Consider the following 21,988-nt stretch of genomic DNA (forward strand, 5'->3'; position numbering starts at 1 on the left):
TAATCCTGTGACAGAATTGAAAACATTTCACACTCCCATCACTCACCAAACCCCCCCACCCCAACACACTGAGGACCAATACACAATTATGCTGCACATGTGAAATGAAATGCCACCACACTCTGCACACTCACTCCAAGTGCACCTTACCACCCATCCTTTGGTCATGCACACCAGAACATGCCCCATGAACATGTATGTCAAACATGACACATGCATGCGTGCACACACATGAACAACATTGGTCATCATCAGGGACACAGAACAGAGTAAGGAAGAGTCAAACTTGCAGCAAACCATTGAGACCAAACACCATTTTGAGTAACCATTAAAAAAATATATTAAAAACCAGTATTGAAGTCATACTTATTCAAATAAAATGACCAAAAAGAGCATGAAACAAACAAAAGATTTGCCAAATGAAAAAATCATTGTACGGGAATTTAAAAAAATCAAAGTGAAATATGAGGTATATGTCCATAAATGAATATCGAACTGAAAACAAAAATGAAAAGAAAATCATTCCTTCATGTTGCACACAAAAGGATCCAAAAATATGTAAACTATTCACAAATATAGAGGTCCATTGTCCCAAACATATGATGAAAACATGATAAAACATGCCTGAAAAATTGAATAAAACAACTATATACAAAAAATGGAGCACAGTCCAAATACTCCCTCAAAAAGGGAAAAACAAATCAAACTTAACCTAAATAACTATATACAATCGTCCTTCTCCTCACCATGCTCCCCCATAGTCTTTGCCAGGGCATCATCGAACACTGTGTCCACTTCCACTAGACGGGCCTCTGCTTCCCTCTCGAGGGCTTGCAGGGACTCCAAAATGTTCCTCTCAAACTCCCTGCAAGTCTCCTTAAGGACCTCAGCCCGCCTCTCTGCCCGACACAGTGAAATCTCCGCCCTGGCGAGTCTAGCCTCCCATGCCCGCTGCCACTCTGCCCAGATCTGCTGGCCCAAACGCTCCAACACGGAAGACATCCTTGTTGTAAGGTCCACGGTTGCCTCCTGCCTGATGGCCGATACCTGCCTCTCTGCCATTGAAAGCCCCGCGTCCTGTAGCCTCCTCCTCCGAGCCTGCTGCTGCCAAACAGCCCAGTGCCTCCGCCTCAAGGACAGCCTCCAGGAGCATGACAACCCCCAGGGCCGTCGTGCACGTGCCCTGCTCCTTGGAGCCTGCTCTTCCTCCATTGCCAAAGCTCCTGTTGCCGGCTGGATCTGCGTGGTGACCATCTCGGCTGATCCAACTTCACTCCAGACTCCGGCAGGAATGTGATCTCCACCAGACTGGCCGCCGGAGTTGGGACACGTACACAAGGGCCCTGGTGGTATCTGGGCTGGAAGACGGCAGGGAGGACAACTGGCGCACAGAGGTGGAAGACGAGGAGGGGGTCACATAAATGGCCAGCCCACGCACCCATTGCGAGACCAGGAAATGTGCTGGTCAGTTCAAGAGACGGCAGACCTCATTGTGATGACGTGCAAGCCCCCGATTGGCAGCCTGCTCATCATCATGGATGATGCATGTCCGCCTCAGGACACCGGCAAGCACAGGTTCCACCATGTCCCGAATGGCACCATCCGCAGGTATTGGTGTTCGCGTGGAAACACCTGCCACCTGCGGATGGGTCGGGCCCAAGGCATGCATGCAGGTGCATACTGATGCAGTCGCAGTTCTAGGGGCAGGAATAGGCATAGGCACAGGCACAGGCACAGGCCCCTCCACGGCAACCTGCACTGCCTCCTGACCCTGGACCACAGCAGTCACACCCAAGTCATCACCCCATCACTGGGCAGATGCGGCCTCCTCCTCCACCAACCTGGATGCCTCCCCACAGTCTTCCACAATGTCTTGCCCCTGTGCGGGCTCACCTGTCCCTCCCACTGCCGAGGAGTCCACGACCACCTTTGCCCTCTTGGACCTACCCTCAGCAGCTGGGCCGTTGGCTCGGACGTGGCACCAGTCCCCTCGCTCCCTGAAGATGACAGTACCTGGGAGCGTGACTGGGCCTTGCGTCTGTGCCTGGTGGAGGCATCCCTGCTACCTTGCTTCACAGAGCCTTCTCCGCCCTCTTCTTCCATCGTTGCTGTGGATAGGGAGACATCGAACACAAGCATCAGGGTACTGAACATATGTCTGTTTGTCACAAAGCAAATGTACATGAGTGGCACCGTTAAAGGTCACAACCATCATCACCCTCCACGACACAGGTCAGTGCAATCAGCACACATGCACAATTATGTCTGTCATATCACATCCTTGCACAAGCCACTGTTTGCACCTAAAAATTGTGCATTCACCTCACATGCCTCATGGCACATACACATTACACACACACACACACACATCAGCTGACAGTCATGAAGCAGGTCATGGAGCTAGCACGCCAGAGTGCACAAGAGGTCGATTTGGCAGCATGACTCAATCACACAATCTAATGCTTAAGAGACATCCATCCTGGAGTGTTGGCCAGTCAGAAACTCACTCTTCAGACACAAGCACATATACACCATGCATGTCCATGATGTTGCCAAAAGCACACGTGTGACACCTCTCACATGGCCAAGTCCAGACACATGAAATCAACCATGTGCACGTCATTACATGCTGCCGCGCATTACACATTGCTACACAATCCCTGTTGTCACACATGCTTGAATGGACTCCCATGCAGCACCGTCTGGGACATGCACACAGACATCTGTACACGAGACATACCAGACATAAGGCCAAGGTGCACACTCCAACCATACATCAATATGCACATGCACTATGGTGGACAAGTACACATGGACACTTACCAGTCGACTCCAGACGGAGTTCCAATTCCCTGACCTGGGCATACAGCGCCGGGTAGAACCGCTCCAGGACCTGCTTGTTGTCGGTGGTCAACCGGCCCGGGCCTTGTTGCAGGTCCTGAATTTGTAGTCCTCCCAGCGCTTGTGGACATGGATGTAGTCACGGGATGGGACCCCCTCCGCATTGATGGCACCCACGATGTCCGCCCAGATCTTCATGCGTCCTGCCTGGTCTACTTACGATGGTCCGGGAAAGAGGGCATCATAATGCACAAGACTTGCTCCACCAGGATGTCAACTTCCCTGGCTGAGTAGCTGACAGCCCTCTGCGTCGCCCCCGACGCAGGTGTGGGTGGGCAAGGTGGTGCTGGGCTGTGGAGCGGTGGTCTGGCACGTCGGGAGTATTCTGGATCAGCAGATGTGTGACAGGTCCAACGACAGGAGCTCTGGCAATGGCTGTACAGCAGGCACCAAAATTGCAGGGCACGTGGGCAGCAGGCACACACAGTGGGCACGCAGCAGCAGATGGCTCGTAGGAGGCAGCTCGGGGCACTTGGAGGCAGGTAAGTTGGCTGGTAGGCAGGAGCGTGGGTCTTCCGTGTTACTCGCGTGGCCATCCGGAAACAGAGTGACTCTGCACATGCGGAAACAGTGCATTAGCGTGGATTTAGAGGAAAGGGCCTACACGCGTAAGTTACATGACACACGCTGGGCGTTCGTGTACAGTATTGGGATAAATCAGTGCGTAGGAGACCATCACAGACTTGTGCTAGCGATAGCGGACGGAAGTGTGGACTTCTGAGATTCTAGTGTTTCCACGCGATCTCTACCCTACAGCGAGAGTGCAAGCTTTTCTTTTGGTGGGGGATTTGCCTCCACACACACACACATTTAGATTTTTGTTTTTGAGGACGACAGTGAGTCACGTATGCATTTTTCATACTGTTTGCTCCCCCATGTCTCACGTACACCCATTTTCAAGGTCATACTACCCTACGTGTCCTGCACGTACGCAATGTTGTGTTGCTGGGTGCCACAGCGTAATGTGTTAGGTTTTTACCTTACACGTGGGCCAACAAGGGGTCGCGTACACATTTCCATTTTTGGGGTGCCTGTGCGTTACGCGGCCCTTTTATTTTTCCCCAGGGGTTACATTGAGCCCTACAGGAGCACACTGGTACGTTTAACCTCACATACACTGTCCACTCACTGAAATTGCCCAGGACAATGGATATCTGCACCTCCCATTGCACAATTCCATCAGTGCCATGAGTGGGAGGGCAACAAGTGGGAACGGGGGCCAAGGTGGACGTGGCTGACATGGCCAGGGACAAGCAGGGAGAGCTGTAGCCCCCACCCAACAGGATCACGGAGATGCAGCTGATGCCGATGTCGCCAGCACCCAGGGTCCCAGAGCAGCAGTGTCATCTGCTGTCCCCACCAGCCTGGGTCAGGAAGCTGCAGGGGCAGCTGCACAACCGGCCGCCCAGGCTCTGGGTTCACACAGCCAGCCCTGTTATGGTCCAGGGACAGGTCCAGAGGGACCCAGGTGCAGTAGTCCCGGTCTCGAAGTGGAAGGGACGTGTTGGGAAAGTGGCAGCCACCGGCACACATGTACGGATACCTGCAAGGCAACCTCCTGTCCAGACATCAGTGGGGGATGCCATGGCCCAGTCCACCAGTGCTCCAGCCCCTACTGACCCAAGTGGTCCCAGCCACTCAGAGTCTGCACAGTCTCGCAAGAAGGCAAAGCGTGCAGTAGCGGGACAAGCTCCAACCCAAGGCACAGCACAGGCTACCCACACGTCGGGGAAGAGGAGCTTCAGTGATGAGGAGCTGAAGATCCACGTGGACTATGTGCGAGAACACAAACGTGACATGCTGGTGCGGGCAGGGTGCTCGCATGCACATGCTCAGCGTATGGCCCACTGCCAGCACGTCACTGATCTAATCAACGCCTTGGGCAATGAGAGGCACGGAGCTTCTGAGGCTATGACGTTGGAATGACCTTCGACGCCGAGCCAAAGAGAAGCTGGGTAGCGCCTACGCCTCTACTCTGGTGACTGGAGGTGGGCCAGCACAAGAGGACGATGAGTTCACTCAACATGACAAACAAGTCAGTTATATGATTGATGTGGAGCAGATCCAAGGCGTGGGAGACCTGCCAAATTATGAGGACATGTCCGGTGAGTGGTAATGCGTGTGATCCATGACATTTGTATGTTGCTTGGATGGATTGTTGCGATTGTGCAGCAGTTCTGCCTGTATTTACATGACTGACATGGGTGGGCATGTCATGGTGGACTGATACGCGCTTGTTGTCTTGTAGAATGTATGCATTAGATGTGCTGCACACCTTGACACTCTTCCTCACCACACATTATCATCCCTTCCATGTCACTCTCTGTGCAGCCTCTCGTGGCACTCTTCCTGCTGCAACCTGTGATGGCGGGTAGCATGTGTTGATCTTCCATTCCACACTCTCCTTCTGTACTCACATCTGTGGTGTCTCTGAGTGGTCATCCCGCCAGCCAGATGCACCTCATCAGAGGTATTCTTCCTTTCCTCTCATTATCCCTGCAACTCACCATCTACAGAGGACTGGTCTTACCTATGTTGGGCTACTGCAACAGACTCTTACTAGATTTTGGTGGTTAAACGCTCTTGCCTCTGCTACTCATCCAGACCAGGACTGTGGGAAGCGTCCTTTGGGTTGGGGCCAGGATTTGTGTCTCCCTCGGATTGTGATGATGCCACTGTTTCCCAGTGGCTACGACTGCTTTCCTGAACCCTGTGCATTGCCCATAAGTCCTTAGGTGTCCTGGGGCAATATTACTTCAAATTGGTAGACGAAAGGGTGAGGTGGAGACGCACTAGATACTACAACAATAAGGCACACAAATAATATAGTTGATGTTTTAATTGTAGCAGAAACAGCCACAGCATTAAAACATCAACTATATTATGTGTGTGCCTTATTGTTGTAGTATCTAGCGCGTCTCCACCTCACCCTTTCGTCTACCAATTTTCAGTTCCAGCCAGGGTGGTCTGGCTGCGTGGGTGGTAATGCTGCTGACACCTTACAATTTTCAATAGAACTTTTACTCCAATCAGTGATTACTAGCGCACAGATTTTAATTGCGAACCCACAGCTTTTCTTCAACAATATTACTTCAACTCCATCTTAAAGATTTGCTTACCTGTCATAGTCTTCACTCATCAATTTCACAATCACTCTTGGTCGGTAGCTCCTCACTGCAATGAGTTGGTGGTTGATGTCCGTCTTTGACTGGGTCCTCCCTCTGGTACAGCCTCTCTGGCTCAATGGAACTGGAGGTGAACCTTCTCCAGGTATGTAGGCACATCCGATGCTACCTCATGTGTTGTACTTACTATCCTCCTCTCCCCTGCTAGAGTCCATGATGACAGAGGATGCACTAGTGACCAGGCTACAATCTGATCTTCGACACGGTCCTCCGAGTCTACGTTTTCACCCATGCACTGTATCCGGGCCATCCCCTGCACTTGATGTGCGTTTACTGTACCCCTACAACCCACTACCGCCACTTTGCACCTGATGTGTGCATTTGCCCTTCCACTCCCAACAGGCCACAACATTTGCATTACTGGTGACGTATTCATGTTTTAAATTGAGGCCGTTCACATGTTCTGCACTGCCCCCTCTCACTTACAAACCCAGGTATCCCCTTCAACATGTCTAGCCACTGGCGTGATGTCAATGTGACCTCGCATCATGGTATCAGTGTGCTCGAGTTCACGCCATTCCGACACCCTAGCATCGTTGCGCATTGTGACACTTGTGACATTGCATCAAATTGTACTCGCAAAACCAAAATACACAACTATTGTACATGGCTCCGGGACTGTAGTCATCAGGTTCCATCTCATGCTGTTTGGCAGTTCATGCATGGCTATGCGGCATCTGTGTATTGCACGTCAGGTGCTTGTGTGTGAAGCAGGTGCTATGCACCATGCACTACATGTGTTGTTGAGCCCCTGATCACACATCCATGGCTGCATTCATTGTTCCCTTCCCTTCCATTTACACTGCATACGTGCATGGTCTTTTGTGCCATGAGTGACATGGCAGGTTAATGTGTTGCATGTGAACATTGTGGTAGCTGTGTGAGTGGGCTGTGCAATTAACATGGGTCTTCACTTCCTTTTCTGTCCATGTGCAGGTGATAAGGCACTTGATGCAGAGGAGGAGGGGGTACAGGATACTGAGCCGCTACCAACCACCAGTGGAGGACGTGGTGTGGTAGCCCATGAAGATCCACTGGTGCTACAGTCTAGACTGGCCCTGACTCAGTCGGACTCTGCCTCTGATGATTCCTTTGGATCTGATGGTGAACCAGATATGGCTTCCTCAACACTCTCGCAGGTGAGTGGATCAAATGTGGGTGCTGTCGTGTCCCAAACATCTGCAGGGGGGTGAAGACCCCTCACAGGACCAGTCAGTGTTGGTACATCAGTCTGTGGTGGTTACAGATGCAGGGTCACCCTCCTGGTCCTGGGACAGCTGATCAAGTGAGGGATGCAGTCCTGCAGCCACAGACAGGCACATCACATCAATGGCCAGGTTCCCTTGGGCCTGCCAGGCGTGGGTCCGCCAACGCGGTGGCTGTGCATCAGCTGGTAATACTGTGTGGGAGCAGTCCATGTATGCTGTTGCACGGCAACAGGGGGCTTCCTATGAGATGTTGGCTCAGGGCATGTGAATGGTGGCCAATTCCATGATGCCCCCAGAAAGACAGGTGGAGCTCCAGCTGCAGGCAATGTGGTCCACATGCCGCTCAGAGAGGCTGCACATGTAGGCAGCAACAGGAGCCTATGGACGGAACTCAGGGCTCTGCGGGCATCCCTGGATGCAGAGGGTTATGCACACAGGAACGCCCCGAGGGAAGAGTATAGGTCCCTCAGAATGACACTGACTGCACTTGAGGAAGCCCGCAGTAGACGGTCTGAACAGCAGATGCAACTGTTATATACCATCACAGAGGAACTCTGTGCATCCCGTGAGGTGTTGGATGGGAACCTCCGAGCCATCATGTTGCAGATGCAAGCAGATCAGTCCTGCATGGCCGATGCCATGGAGGAGCAGGCCAGGGCTATGCTTGTGGATCCTCCCTTCCTTAACACTACCACCTTCTAATGCTACACCAGAGGGTGGCGACAACAGCGTCAGCTCTCCCAATCCATCATAGCGGTGCGACCCATGAACCCATGGAAGTGTTTTGTTTTTTCTTCTCAACACCCGCACATGTGGATGTTAACGTGCACCCTGCCACTCCACCATCCTGAGGGCCATCTCCCCACAACTACCTCCCCCCCACCACCCCAGCCACTGTGGCTTTTTGTTTTTTTATTGTGCATTTATGTGCAGTATGTTGCTTTGTGTGGCATCCGAGGGCATCCACTGTAGGTTCCAGCTGGACCCATAGAGGCTTGCCTCGTGTTGGTGTTTGTGCCTTCGGTCCAGACACATGCCACTCCTGCTTCCCCTTTTCCATGGGATTGCAAGGAGGGCAGCGTGTGAAAGTAACTTACACAGACGCATTGGGGTTCCTTTCTATCTGTGGACAGTCTCAAGTCCAGCCTGTGTATACACCCCTAGTGGGATTCATGATTGTATGTCCAGTGCATGGTTGCCATCCCTTTTTGTTTGTACATTGGGATCCATCCTTTGATCATGTTACATCTTCATGTATTGGCTTGCATATCTGTATTATTGTTGGCCTTCGGTCTGTATGCGCTTCCCTGCCCACTTTAGTTATCAGGGCCACCCGAAATGATGCAAGGGTGGCATGTGCAAGTTACGACATGTTGAGGCACTTGTGCAGTTATGATTGGTCACCGTCAGACATATTCACTATTCTGGCCTGTGGTGTCCCTGTGTACATTGATGAGTTTGATGTGTGAAAGTGACTTTTTATGAACTGGTTCCGTTGAACACTTTGCGACAGTGGAGTTGAGTGATGGCCTTTGATCTACACTTTGGACATTGCATGCCATGGCAAGGTGTGGCGACCAGGTGAAATGGAGTGTGGGATGGTTTACGTGACATACCGGCATTTAGAGGTACTTTGCCATGGTGTTAGTGACATGCTACATCTTCCATGTGCTACCTTTGTGCACAGCAGATTGAGTTGGTTTAAGTTCTAAGGGATGCACACAATGTGGCACTTCCAAGGATAGGTTCTCAGGGTGGTAAGGTTGGGACACATGATTTTCCCTTTGTCATCATCGACTGTCACCTGGAACGTGCCAGGGCTGTGTGCACTCCGCAGGGGTTGGATTTTAGGTGAAAAATTGTGCACAAGCTGGGTACGGGCAGCCTCGCCACGTGCCCTTTCCCCTCTCATGGGTAGTCGCTGTGCATGTGGTTGGGGATGTGGGGGCTCCACCATGTCCACCGGTACGCCACGCCATGTTGCAATGTTGTGCAGGAAACATGCTGCCACAATGATCCTGCACACTATTGGTGGCGCATATAGTAGCTCACCACCAGAGAGGTCAAGGGAGCAGAAGCATGGCTTTAGCACTCCGAATGTGCACTCCACTATGCCCCTAGTTGCAATATGGGCTGCGTTGTATCTTACCTGGTGTGGTGGGGTTCCGTATTGGCATCATCATGTAGGTGCTCAGAGGATAGGCACTGTCCCCTGCAGAGGTGAGATGGGTTGTCACTGGTGTGGTTTTGTCTGTGTGAGACATGCATGCATTTGCAGGGCCATTTGTACTCACCAATGAGCCATGTGTTGCCATGCCTCCCAGGACCTGGTTTAGGGGTAACATTCTGAATATGAAACCATCATGGGTGTACCCTGAATAGTTGGCATCTACAGAGGTAATGATTCCCTTGGAATCACATACAACCTGCACGTTGATGGAATGCAAGTGCTTGCGATTGATGTGCTCTGTGGCCCTAGGTGGACGTAGGGCCACATGGGTGCAATCAATGGCACCAAGCACTTTAGGGAAGTGCACCACCCTGTAAAGGTCCTGGACCACGGCCTGCCTTTCTGCAGGTGTTATGGGCATGTATATGTGCCTGCGGACTGAGGGGCGTGCAGTCATGATTGCCAACACCTGGTGTAGGCAGCTTGACTGCGTGGCCTGTGAAATGCCCCGACTATGGCAGTTATCCGCTGAAATGACCCAGTGACCAAAAAATGCAGTACATTGAGCACCTTTTCCAAGGGGCTCAGTGCTTGGGAGTACAGGGTGGGTGATGTGAGGTCATCTTGCGACTCCATGACCAGGTCTAATATAATATGAGGTGGAAACCTATACCTGCCATAGACCTGGTCATCAGTCATCCCAATAAGGCTGGTTCTGTGTAAAAAAAAAAAAAAAAAAAAAAAAAAAAAGCATGCCCTGGCCATCCTCCTCCTCCTGCGATGTCCCGCGATCACTGCTGCGAAAAATGGGACATTCATCGTAGCTGTATATGCGCGCTGGTTTTTCACGTGCACTTTTTATGTATTGTTTTTAGTGCGCAGTGAAGCTTACGCCTGCTTTTGCTTGGCAGATGTGTTTCCGGATTAGCGCATCTTTTTCCGCGTGCCGGTTAGCCCCGTTCGATTCCATGAATATGTGTTGATCGCGCACGTGTGGGTGTTGCAGGTATTTTGCTGTGGTACTTCCCGCGTAACGCCCACATTTACGCTTGTTGTTCCCCATTTCACGTGTTCCGCCTCCTTTTTAGGTGACTGCGCAAGACAGAATGTGCCTTCACTGTGCGTCTCGCGCAAGGAGTTTGTGGTGTTGCAGTGAAGTGTTCGACCCGTGCGGATTCAGCGTAAGTTTCCAGTAAGCCCCACACATTGTTTTCCATAAATCGATGAAAGGGAGCTTGCGCACGTTTTACATGCAAGCTCCCCTTTTTCCTATGAATCGGGCCTTAAGGGTGAAGTACATTCTAGTTAGCATGAAGTGCATTCTAGTTGTCCAAAATTGAATCAGCTGCACGGGAGATTTAAACCCAAAGGTTACCTGCAGCTGGAGGATCGGGAAAGGAGAGAGGAGAGAGAGAGGCTGCAGAGTACGTGGAGCGGTGAACGAGGCAGTTCACAGTAGAAGAGCCGCAGTGAGAACGCGGCTGCCTGCAGCAGGTCAGCAGCATTATAGACCAGAGAGGAGAAACTCTGGTAAAGAGATGGTGAACGAAGTGCAGCAAAGTCAGAAGAGGAGAGGCCCTGCAGAGCTGCGCAGGTTCTGCCGGCTAACGAAGCAAACGCTTACGCTGGAACCAAACAGACCTCTGTGCAGACTGGGAAGCCAGCCCTGCGAAAGGCGCCTGCAGCAACAGGACGGTATACCGGTGAGTCAGCCTGAGAGTGAAAGGGGCCCCAGAACGAGCAGAGTCGTTAAAGAGTATTTGAAGGATACTTTTGAATATCGATCGAATAGAATTATAAAGAGATGGCAAACATGGTAAAATTCCTCTGACATGAAATGTCAGCTGGGGAAACCTGTAAACCACATTGCCATAAACCAAGACACAGAGAAATAAGGAGGCAAGAAATGTCCATTTCTCCTGAGAGAAATAAGGAGGCAGGCAAGAATTGTCCATTTATCCTGACTTGAGATGTCCGTTGGGTGAAATCTGGGGCAACCATTGCCAAGAGAGATTGACATGCATTGCCAAGAGAATTTGAAAGGAAGATTGACAGATGGAGCTTGAACAAACCCTCATATGAAATGTCTGCATGGGGGAAAATTGGTACAAGTAACCACTAGAGTGAGCAAGTTGTGTTATTGAAGAAGTACGATTGTGTGATACCTAAAGCGGAAGGAAAATTGCAGAAATACCATCAGGTAATGATCAATTTTGGAAAGTGATACCTGGCAGGAGAGTATACCAGGATATCCAGAGTTTATGTTAAAGAAGTTTGAGACATTCCTGGCAGGGGGTTGCTGCCTTAGGAAGGCATGGTAGTCAAAACAAAGAGGATATGTCTCCCCACACTGGAACGTTAGGAGTGTCCAGTGGTTCCAGAACAAAAGTAAATGCAAGAGCTGAGGTAGATAAAAAAATAAATTCTCGCTCACCTTGAGTTAACGAAGTGAGTCCAGCATTAGTACTTGAAGGCTCAGGACAGAGTAAGATTTGTAAAAAGAACATCTCTCCCTGACAACTTGGAAGAACTAGATTATGAAAATGTTTGTTGGCCAAACGCTGAGAATGCTTGTGTTATAGTTTGAGGTTAGCCTAGAGACTAAAGGACTGATAAGGTTTAGGTTTGGAATTATTCTGTTGGTCATTAGTGCTGCTTTTGTTTTAAGAATACGGTGTTGCAGGAGGAACAGACTCCTAGGAATAGGTACAAGACTTCGGTTTACATCTTGGATACCATGAAGGTGCAGTGAATCAACTAAAGACCTTCACTTTAAGTTATCCCAACATTGACACTGGTTTACTAAAGATTTCTATATTAGTTCTACAATTAATCCCTACTAAGTCGACAATCATCCAACCTAAAAACAGGTCTTGCAAAGCTTAATAAAGAATTATTACTAGAAACGTGTGCGATAGGTTGCGGCATTGCCCAAAATCCCCAACTTACATTTCTGCCAAGATTGACTCAGCATGCCATCAAGCAGCCAACGCATGTTTGATCTCGAACCTAGAACTCTTCTCAAACTGCTTGGAATCCCCAATGCATATATTCACCCACCAGAAGGTCATGCGTCAGGTCTATTCCATCTAAAGGATCATGATATTAGGTGGACGAAAATGCAGCCACACTAATTAATACAAAGCATTTCCTGCCGTGCCTGGATCCCTCCCTGCGTCTACAATCTCCTTTACCAGCTTTACCTTCCTCTTACTTCACCTTTGCTCTCCTTCCCCAGCAGAGTACAGTCTGGCTTCCAAAAGGCAAGGGCACAATAGACCACAGACATGATTAGCCCATTGAAACCACTATGGTGACAATTGTGCAGTAGAAAAGCATAGTAACATAACAGATATACGTTTGAATGTTAATATTCTAAAATAGGGCCCAACGTTGGTGTAAGGATTCCCAATTTAGACAGGTAGGAAACACGAGGCACGGCCAATAAAGTATGTCCCCACAATCACACTCTTTAGTCAAACAGTTACGCTGTGAGTAGATCTTGGGTCTCCTGGCTCTTTACCCAACAACCTAGTCAGAGAAACACACCTCCAATAATGCCACCAGTGCAGAGCATCTTTTCTAGAAACACAGTGAGGTTCAGTGGTGCTTTTTCCATTAGTGGCATTTTTAACACAACATATAACAAATCCGTAGGTACAATAGCCCCCTAAAATTAGTGTTAGTTAAAAAATAAAATAAACTTTTTTAAAAAAAATTAAAAATGTTTTTCAAAAAGGAGGATGGGATTAGATAACTACTGACTTATCCTCCACAGTTCTAAAAGGTGCCACTTTTTTTTTTATCAGAACAAGGCTTGCAAAAACTGCTTAGCATGCATTAAGACCAATGATGTAAGCTGTACCTGTGGAGGGAGTCCACCTTCATAAGCTGGCCAGCTGCAAGAGTAAAGAATGGGTCTGCCTGTAGCATTCAAAGCACTGCTCATCTTCTGATAGCCTAAGGAAAAAGGGTGATACATGAGATGGGGGAATTCAATTTCAGATTATGGCATGCAAGGTACTCCATTGATAGGAAAATCAATAATTGAAAAGAAAGAAAATGCATAGGATACATATATTGTCAGTAGTGGTCATTTGCAATTTATGCGCCAAGTCTTTGGTAACATATAGAGACATGTTGCTGCTCTCATTACTAATTCTTGTTGGTATCCTGTGAGGAAGGGGTTGTTTTTCTCCTGTTTCACTGGAAAATAATTCCCAAACTTCAAGAATAAAATAGTAAGTGTCCCAAATGTCTTTGAATGCAACATCTGAGTCATGCTTTTGGCAGATTCAGTCCTCTGCGATCAACATCAGCCAGTCTGTATTTGGTTAGTATTTGCCTGCGCTTTGTTTTTTCCCCAGAGTTAAGCATTCTAAGGGTCAAGCTTTGTAAAAGTGATCTGTAATATTAATCTGGTCGAACAGACCACTTTCTGCCTCCCAGTACATTGTGTAATTATTCCTTGGGGCCTGTTCTAAATAACTATTCAATCCCGGTATCGTTTCCTAACCTGGGATTCTGTGGTGTGCTCTATAATAAATGCATATCTATAACACGTCATACTACAAACAACACATAGCCAAAAGGTCTGGTATCATATAATCCGGTGCACCAAAATTATTTCTTGCCAATCTCCATACCAGAGATTGTATGGCTGCCCCGAACACAATCACTAATGGATGGGTGGGAATGCACTCCTCTCTGGCATCCGTTCCACTGGTCTTGCACCAAGCAAATGAGTACATCATTCAGCTTGACTAATGGTTGAGTTTAAAAGGTTTCAATTGATTTCTCACACTATGAGGAATCTAGACTGGCTACCAATAACGGGCAGGTTATTTATTTTTTAAAGGCTGCTTGTGTTGCATACAAAAGGTGCTATTTGGGGATCCTTTTGATAGGTACATGGAAGTTTGCAGGTCTGCATACAGCCATTGATACAACCCAAATATGAATTAAAAAGATTCCCACCAACGGTTTATGTTGGGGCTGCAGACCCACCTGTATCATCTGCAAAGAAGGTGTTGTGGCTTTTCAGAAGAAGGACGCAGACACTTTGCAGACATGTTTCACAAGTTTCATTAAAATAAAAGGAAAAGGCCTAACTTTCCTTGTCTCTATCGGTAGTACCTGCCTATGAGTCTCTTGTGATTTCTTGGATCAGTTTCTGTAACTCTTTAATTGCATTCTGGTTTTACCCTTCTCCTTCAGAGCACCTTTTGGGGTCCTTTTAGAAGCTATAAACTCTTGGTTGTTATTTCCAGCATACCTTGCTTGGGAAGATGGATAAGTCTTTTCTTCTGGGTAAAGTAAAGCTTACCTTACTTTGTTCTACTGGATTCTTTATTTGTTTCAATTGTCCAATTCCTCTGAAGTCTGGTTCAGAATATTCAGCCCTTTTGATATTCTCTTCCTCTTGTGCAAAATATCTAAGGACTCTCCCCTTCTACCATGAAATTGTTATCTCTTGTTCCATTATCTTAATGTTATTTATTTGCTTGTATCCTACTCATTTAAAGCAATATGCTTCAAGGATATATTTGTCTCATGACTTCTACTGAGATGAATTGTTCGCACCAGATAAGGACTCCTGGGTTGGATCTTTTTTGTCTGACAGAACCCAAAGTCTCTTGCTACCACCTTTTGTCTCTAAACCCTTCCATCTCAGTTCTGGTGTCCCCCAGGGTTCCGCCTTGTGACCTATTGTTTTTAATATCTACATCTTTTTGCTGGTTCGCCTTATTCACTCCCTCGGCATCAGGTGCTATTCATATGCAGAGGATACCCAGCTGTTGATCCGTTTAGATCTTGATCCAGCAGGGGGGTCTTTGTGTGCCTTCATAAGTGCCTAGCTGCCGCTGGTGAGTGGATGGGCCATAACTGGCTGAAGAACGAGGTGCTGGTGGTGGGCTCCCCTCCTGACCCTTCACTGTAGATTGCCTCCTTCTGGACGTCCTTTCTTGGCCCACTCCCTAGGCCCTCCCCTAAGGTAAAAAATCTCGGAATAATCATGTCAGCTGCTCTCTCCTTAACAGCCCAAGTAGCCTCGGTATGTCAGGGACATTTTCAGCTTAAAATATTGAGGAAAGTGTTCCATCTGATTCCAGCATCACTTCGCCCTCCAGTAGTCGCAGATATGATTCTTAGGCTGGACTACTGTAATTCGCTATACCTGGCGCAACCTAAGGGGCTGGTTGGCAGACTTCAACGCCTACAAAACCTGGTGGCGAGACTAGCAACGGGAACCCCCCCCCCTATGGTTCCCATATCACTCCAGTATTATTCTCGCTGCACTGGCTTCCTGTTGCACAACACGTTAAATTTAAGAGCCTCTGCATCGTCCACCGGGCTGCTCACGGCATAAGTGCTGAGTATTTAGTTACCAAATTTGAGCATTACACACCTAATCTCCCTTTATTATCAGCCTCTGCTGGCGGCCTCTGCATACCTCCTTACTGCCACGCATGATTGGGTGGCCGCACCTGCTCCATTTCGGTGGCTCTTCTGTGGAATAGTCTGCCCCGTTCTATTAAACTCATTCCTAATCATCTGGCTTTCCGGAAAGTAATCTTTTCTGAATCCCTGTTCTCTCTTCTGCTTGGCTTCCTGCTTTGTTATGGTCTTGCCTCTTTCAAGCGCCAGGATATCTATGGGTGAATGTGCGCTATACAAGTTACCATAACATAACTCCTGCTCAGCCTCCCGTGATCCTTGTTCTCCCCGTCCTTCTGCAACCTTCTCTCAGGTGTCAGAGCGTGGCCATCTTGCCTTCATCAGCGTGCTTCTTCTGGTCTCTCTTCTCTTTATGGTGTCCCAGTCTTCCGACGAGGATCCGGACACCATGCAGTTCTCTGTGCGTGATGGTTTTGGCGAATTTCCTTGGACCGACGATCCACCAAGGGCCTTCTGTGGTCACACTACCACCTTCCTTGGGGCTCCTGCCCTGTTCTCTCATGCTGTGGTTGCGCACTGACTCTAGTGTGCCAGTCCCTCGCTTCAGGCTCCTGCCCTTCTGGTTTCTCGTGCAGGGGTTGAGCCGGACTTCGGCATCCCAGCTTGCCGTCTCTGACTAGTTTGAAACTCAGGGGCTTCCTCGATTGAGCGGCTTCCCCCTCCACCAGTTATTATACAGTGTTGGGCAGTCTCTAGTCCACGTATTTGTTGTGCTCTCTCCTCTCTCTGTCCAGAGTATTTTCTTTAGCATACTCATCTCAGTGAATGGAAAATTCAGAGTTAAAGCTTCTTTTCCTATAAGATACTGGTATCTGAGGAGTTTCTTCATCCCAGTCTTGAATTTCATAAACGTCAGATATTAGAGAGGCTGCCATGGAGGCCATAGTGTGTACGGCTCTAGTTCCTCACAGGAATGGGAATCCTTGTCCCTGAAGAGGGGAGTCTCTCCTGGTGAGGTCACACTTGCCTTGACCCAGAGGGAGTGTTTTACGGAGCAGGCTTACCTCCCTAGCCTCACGGGGGGGTTGGGGGATATTTAGTTGTGGGGGGAGCGGGATCTCCCCCTTGGAGAGAAAGGACAAATTCCCTCAATTCGTCACAAAGCCAACACAGAAGAGAATTAGTGCATTATGGCAAGATCAAAAGTGGACCCATACATTTTTTTTACCTGCATAAAGGGAGTCTGGTTGATCCCCGGGGGCTCCTGGGTTTTGCAGATCCAATGATTTAGGCTGGATTTTTAAGCAATATCCTTTCACACAAAAATGATATCAAAAGAATTTTCATCAGAGGGAAAAGAAATTGTGGACAAAGGGGGCACATCTTCTTTCTTACAAGCGAGTGAGGGTACAGGCTACCCATCACCCACAAGTATTTGTGACTAACCGATTTCTCATGAAAGGAAAGTAAAAGAGGAGGAGGCCAGTGATCCATCTCAAACCACTCAATTTGGTCGTTTACTGGCATTCCAAAAAGGAGAGCAACCACATCCAAAAAGAGCAGACTGACTGGCGCACCCGGCCAATCAAAGTGCGCATATAGCAATCCATCCCATCTACACCACCCCCCTCCATGTATGGTCCTCAAAGAGGCTATGTGTAAAATCATTGTGCTGGACAAATCTTGAGGCTTGTGCACCTTCCCTCTGGGCTTTCGTCGGTACTCTGGTGCTTTTTGAAACCAGTGTCAAGGGCGCCATCAACACAACTAGTGTAAATGATCATATACCTCGACAACGCAATATTCATACTCGGGCCTATCGCAAGATGGCGAATGTGCAAATTAAGGTTTCCTGATCCACTGGGAGAAAGTGGACAAAGGACCCTCACAAACTGTGGAATCCCAAGGGTTCTCGGAAGACTTTGAAAAACCAGACAGCAAAATAAAACAATAACAGCGGAGAAGTAAATCATCTCCTCACACAGGGCGGTCCTTCTCTAATAAACTCCTAAGGATAATGGGGCTTTAGTCTTCTTCGATCCAGGTTATTTATTTCCAGATCACTACACTATCATGCTCTTAGAGGCTTGTGAAGAAGGCATGGTATCAACAGTTAGACACAAGTGATGCAAGTTTCAAAAACCTTTATTATCTGCAGAAAGGGTTGGAGACTTCCTGCCTGGCCCTACAGCTAAAATGGGAGTATTCTCGACCATCACCTAAAAGAGAACAGTCCTAGTCAATCTTGTCAAAACAAAAAGGGCCTATACTAAAGAAACTTAACCTTGCCCTCGCTCTCCATAAACAAATGGGAAATGGGATGTTTGCAAAAGAAAATAGCATTTCAAAAATAAATATCAGAATGGCTTCTATGAACTGGCTACATCTCCCTTCCTCACGTTCCAACCACAGGGTCTCGGTATTTGCGGTAATTGTAGTTGAACGACAGTTCTTTCAGGGTACCACACTTTCACAATCAGACTTCCCTCAGTCGTGCTCAAGTCTGTCTTTTTATTATTATTATTATTTCTTAAAATATCACAGTTTACAATGAAGGCTTTCTTCTGTCGGGCTTGAGCCTCCTCTTTCTTGGGTTCCCTTCCCCAAGTTTTTACACAAATTAGGTATACAGTTCAATTACAGGCTCCCCTCTGCAGAGCCCAAACCCGTCCTTTCTCTTGGGGTTCCCTTCCCCCAAGCTTTTACACAAAACACACCATCGGACTTTCCTTAGTCAGGCTCGAGTCTGTTCAGTTCAACCCAACAGTCGAAGACTTTCGAAACTGCAGAGGATTTGCTAGACCTCTGCATGACCACTTCAACCAACCCAGTTCCGCTATAGGCTTCCCTCGGCTGGGCTTGAGCCTGTCTCTTGAAACGCTTTTTGAGCCTTGTAGTTTCACTTTCTGGCAACCTTCCCCTGGCTTGGCTTTGCTTTTCTCATGAGCGAGTTCAGAAACACTTAAACTTTTCTGGATCACGGTTCACTTTCTTGCAACATCCCGCTTTTATTTACTTTCACTGCGTTCACTTTAAATTTCATAAATGCTTCTCTTCACCGGGAGATACTTTTCGTGATTCATAGAGACTTTCTGCATTGCGCTTCGTTTCGCAGAACCACTCTGCTGCTAACTTGTGTCGTCTCTTTCTCTTCTTGCTTTACTTCAGATGTGTAACCTTGCTTATTATTGTTATCACACGCACCTTTCACAAACCGGGCTCTCGCCACGGAACTCACCGGCTGTGTTCGGCTTTACTGTCTTTTCCTTCTAGAATGTTCAAGCTCTGGCCTCCACCATCGGCCCTTCGGTTCCTCCCCAACACTCCCGTTACGGGAGGGAAGCTGGCAACTTTCATGCACATCAAAGGAATATTCCCTTCAGCTCTTCGGCTTCTTATGGCGAACCCCTCAGGCCCTTTGGAAACACAAATCTCTCGTCTGGCTTCCTCTTGCTCTCTCGCAGTCGAACAGCTGCTTGGTCTTCCGTTCTCTGTAGCCTGCTTCCCCACAGCCCTGGCTGAGTTGCTCCTTCTCGTACCTCGCCTTTCTCAAAGTGTGTCTGTGCACTCCACCTTTTATTGTCAGCGTGATGGTTAATGTATGGCGGGTGTATGTGAATAAGCCCGAGTTGGTCTTACTAGCCCCAGTCCTCATCTTCCTCGTCTCAGTGTTTCTGCTCGCAAAGAAGGTATAAGGATCATGGGAGTTGTAGTGTCCCAGAAAATAGGTAGGGATGGAAGTTAGATAAGAGTTGGGAAAGGGGGGAACCATGTCTCGCCATCGGGCGTCTCTCCCTCACTCCCCAAGGACCCCTTACCCAGGTGATCCTTCCTCGCTTTTCTGACACCCTGGTCATGATCCAAAATCGAGGGCCCTTTCCTGGCCACCAGAGTACGGAATCCCTGGGGACTGGGTTGTGAAACACCCTCTGGTTTTTCCACAGGCGCAAGAATTAACATTTATGCCATAACGTGTCGTCTGCTCAGTTAGTGGATTTCTCAGTGAAAGCTCTCACCACAAATTGTTACCCTAGCCACCTTCTGACATCTTGCACTAAAGTGTGGGTAAACAAATTCAAAATGAAGAGAAATAAAAAATAAAACCAAACACATTCTGGGCTTTCCATTTTGACTTTTAACCTATATGACCTCTCTGAAAACTAGTTTGAGAGATGTCTCTTAATAATTAATTGCGATGTTTTGCACCGCTTGTGAAAAAATACCAAGGAATGAGTTTGATTAATTGTTCGAAGTCTGGCTGTCCCGAAATGAGGGTGCCTGTAGCAATGTACCGCACCTTTTCCCAACCGCTAGACTTCAAGAATGCCTGCAGGGGCCGGATCTCCGGGAGCACCGGCCCCCGCAGGCATGTTTCTCACAAAAGCACCATCACTACTGGCGCCAGTCGAGTACACTGCTTGTCCAGTTCATTAGTTCTCTGCTTGAGCGTAGAGGTTCTCATTTCCAGCTGCGCCACTTTTTCACCAAGTTTGTCAAATTTATTTTCCAGCCTTAAGACAGATTTCTCAATACGTACAGGGCCACCAGCAGAGATCTTGAGATGGGGAAGTCGCCCACCTGGACTCCCCCGGAGTAGTCCACCTGTTGCGAAAAAATAAATAAAAAAGAAATCAGTCCGCCCACTTCTTTCTCTTACTTTTCCGAAATGCCATGTTTTAGTTTCCTTGCCGTGTCATAAAAATGCAAAGGTCTGAAAGCAGTAGAAGTAGCGTGCAGTAACATTGCCCCAGAGTCTTAAATCATCTCAAGGGCTGTCGTATGTTGACATTTTGTAACGTAGATCAAACATTTCAATAGGCAAGTCCATGTAGGTGTGACAAAGACTTGAAATATTCTTTGTATGTGTGGTCTAATAAAACTATAGGTAGCCTCAGATCCCAACAGTGTTAAAAGGTTTCTTCCCTAAAGAAAAATGGCTGCCCCCAGTCAGGCTTCACTATGGGCACTTCGAATTACTCTGCGAACATCGAAGAAGGCTTCCACAATCACACCTCAACGGGGAGACCCTTCTCAGCTGCACCAAAGAGAAGATTGCTCTGCAGAAAGACAAGAGAACGGTGGTCCTCTGCGTCGTGGCTCCAAAGCATCGCTGCTCTCGCCCTCCCAACTTGCATGCATTACTTGCTCCCTCAACCCTTTGGGTGATACAGCGATGCTTGGGTCCCTCTTGGGACAACCAAGGGTCGCCACGCAGTTGCCACCAGATGACGTTTTTTCTCTCAGCATTCACTCATCTCACGGAGTCCTTCTCGTTCGGAACCTGGACCTGCAAAATGGAAAGACCGGCGGAGAGCAACGTTTATAGGTGAGTGTTTGCGAAGCTCAATTTAAGTACTCTTGCACTGCCGCCATCTTGGCCATGCCTCCTATGCATTTGTTTTTAACAACATTCAGTTGATTTTAATTCTATTTATTCGTACTAAATATTTATGCTTGTTTCAACTAGGTGCTGTGACAAACCCAGGGAGATCGGCATCTCTCCCCAAGGGGAAGCCACCCACTTTGGGACTAGGGAGCCCACTACACAACAACCCCTACGGGACAGGGTAAGCAATATCCCTCTGGTGGCGACTCCCTCTCAGAGGACAGAGACACCAACCACGGGACACGTCACTATCCACACCAGGCATTAACACCTTAGAGGATGGTTTTTGGAATGACCATGTACACCCATTACCAATTGCTGAATTGGCTTCTCTGACCCCCCCAACTATGCCTAATTTCCTCTGAAGACAAAAAGGAGGCGAGTGAACCAGCCCAGTGCAGGCGTGTCCATGGGTCAGCCAATCACAGAGGAGGCTGAGCAGGCCCTGCAAAGGTAAAATACACAGAAGACGCCAAAGGTGGTGTGGCCGGAAAGAGCGAGAAAATGCCAGTGACGGCATAACAGGAACCAGCAAGACACAGGAGACAGCCTGCCAGAGATGCCCGGTAATGCCACAAGGACACGTGAGTGTTTGGGTAGGACAGGGGCCAGTGGTGAAGCCGCATAAGCAACTCTGCCCCAACTGAACTAAAAGCAAGAAATAGGAGGATCGGCGGGTCCCCGCAGAGCCCAGCTGACAAGTTGCATAAGAACTTCTGCACCGACCGAGCTGTGGGAA

At 48.4% G+C, this 21,988-nt stretch overlaps 1 protein-coding gene across 2 annotated transcripts in view; it reads right to left on the reverse strand.

Annotated features, from left to right (window-relative positions):
* The window catches only part of LOC138569641 (alpha-N-acetylgalactosaminidase-like), a 358,057-nt gene that overhangs the window by 195,922 nt on the left and 140,147 nt on the right, over window positions 1-21,988 (reverse strand). For both annotated transcript variants that reach the window (XM_069647792.1, XM_069647791.1), the window contains exon 5: window positions 13,330-13,424. In XM_069647792.1, coding sequence (XP_069503893.1) covers window positions 13,330-13,424 — 95 coding nt within the window. The remainder of the gene's footprint in view (window positions 1-13,329; window positions 13,425-21,988) is intronic.

The sequence above is a fragment of the Ambystoma mexicanum genome, chromosome 2q (assembly GCF_040938575.1).
Source record: "Ambystoma mexicanum isolate Mex_15411 chromosome 2q, UKY_AmexF1_1, whole genome shotgun sequence".
NCBI lineage: Eukaryota > Metazoa > Chordata > Amphibia > Caudata > Ambystomatidae > Ambystoma > Ambystoma mexicanum.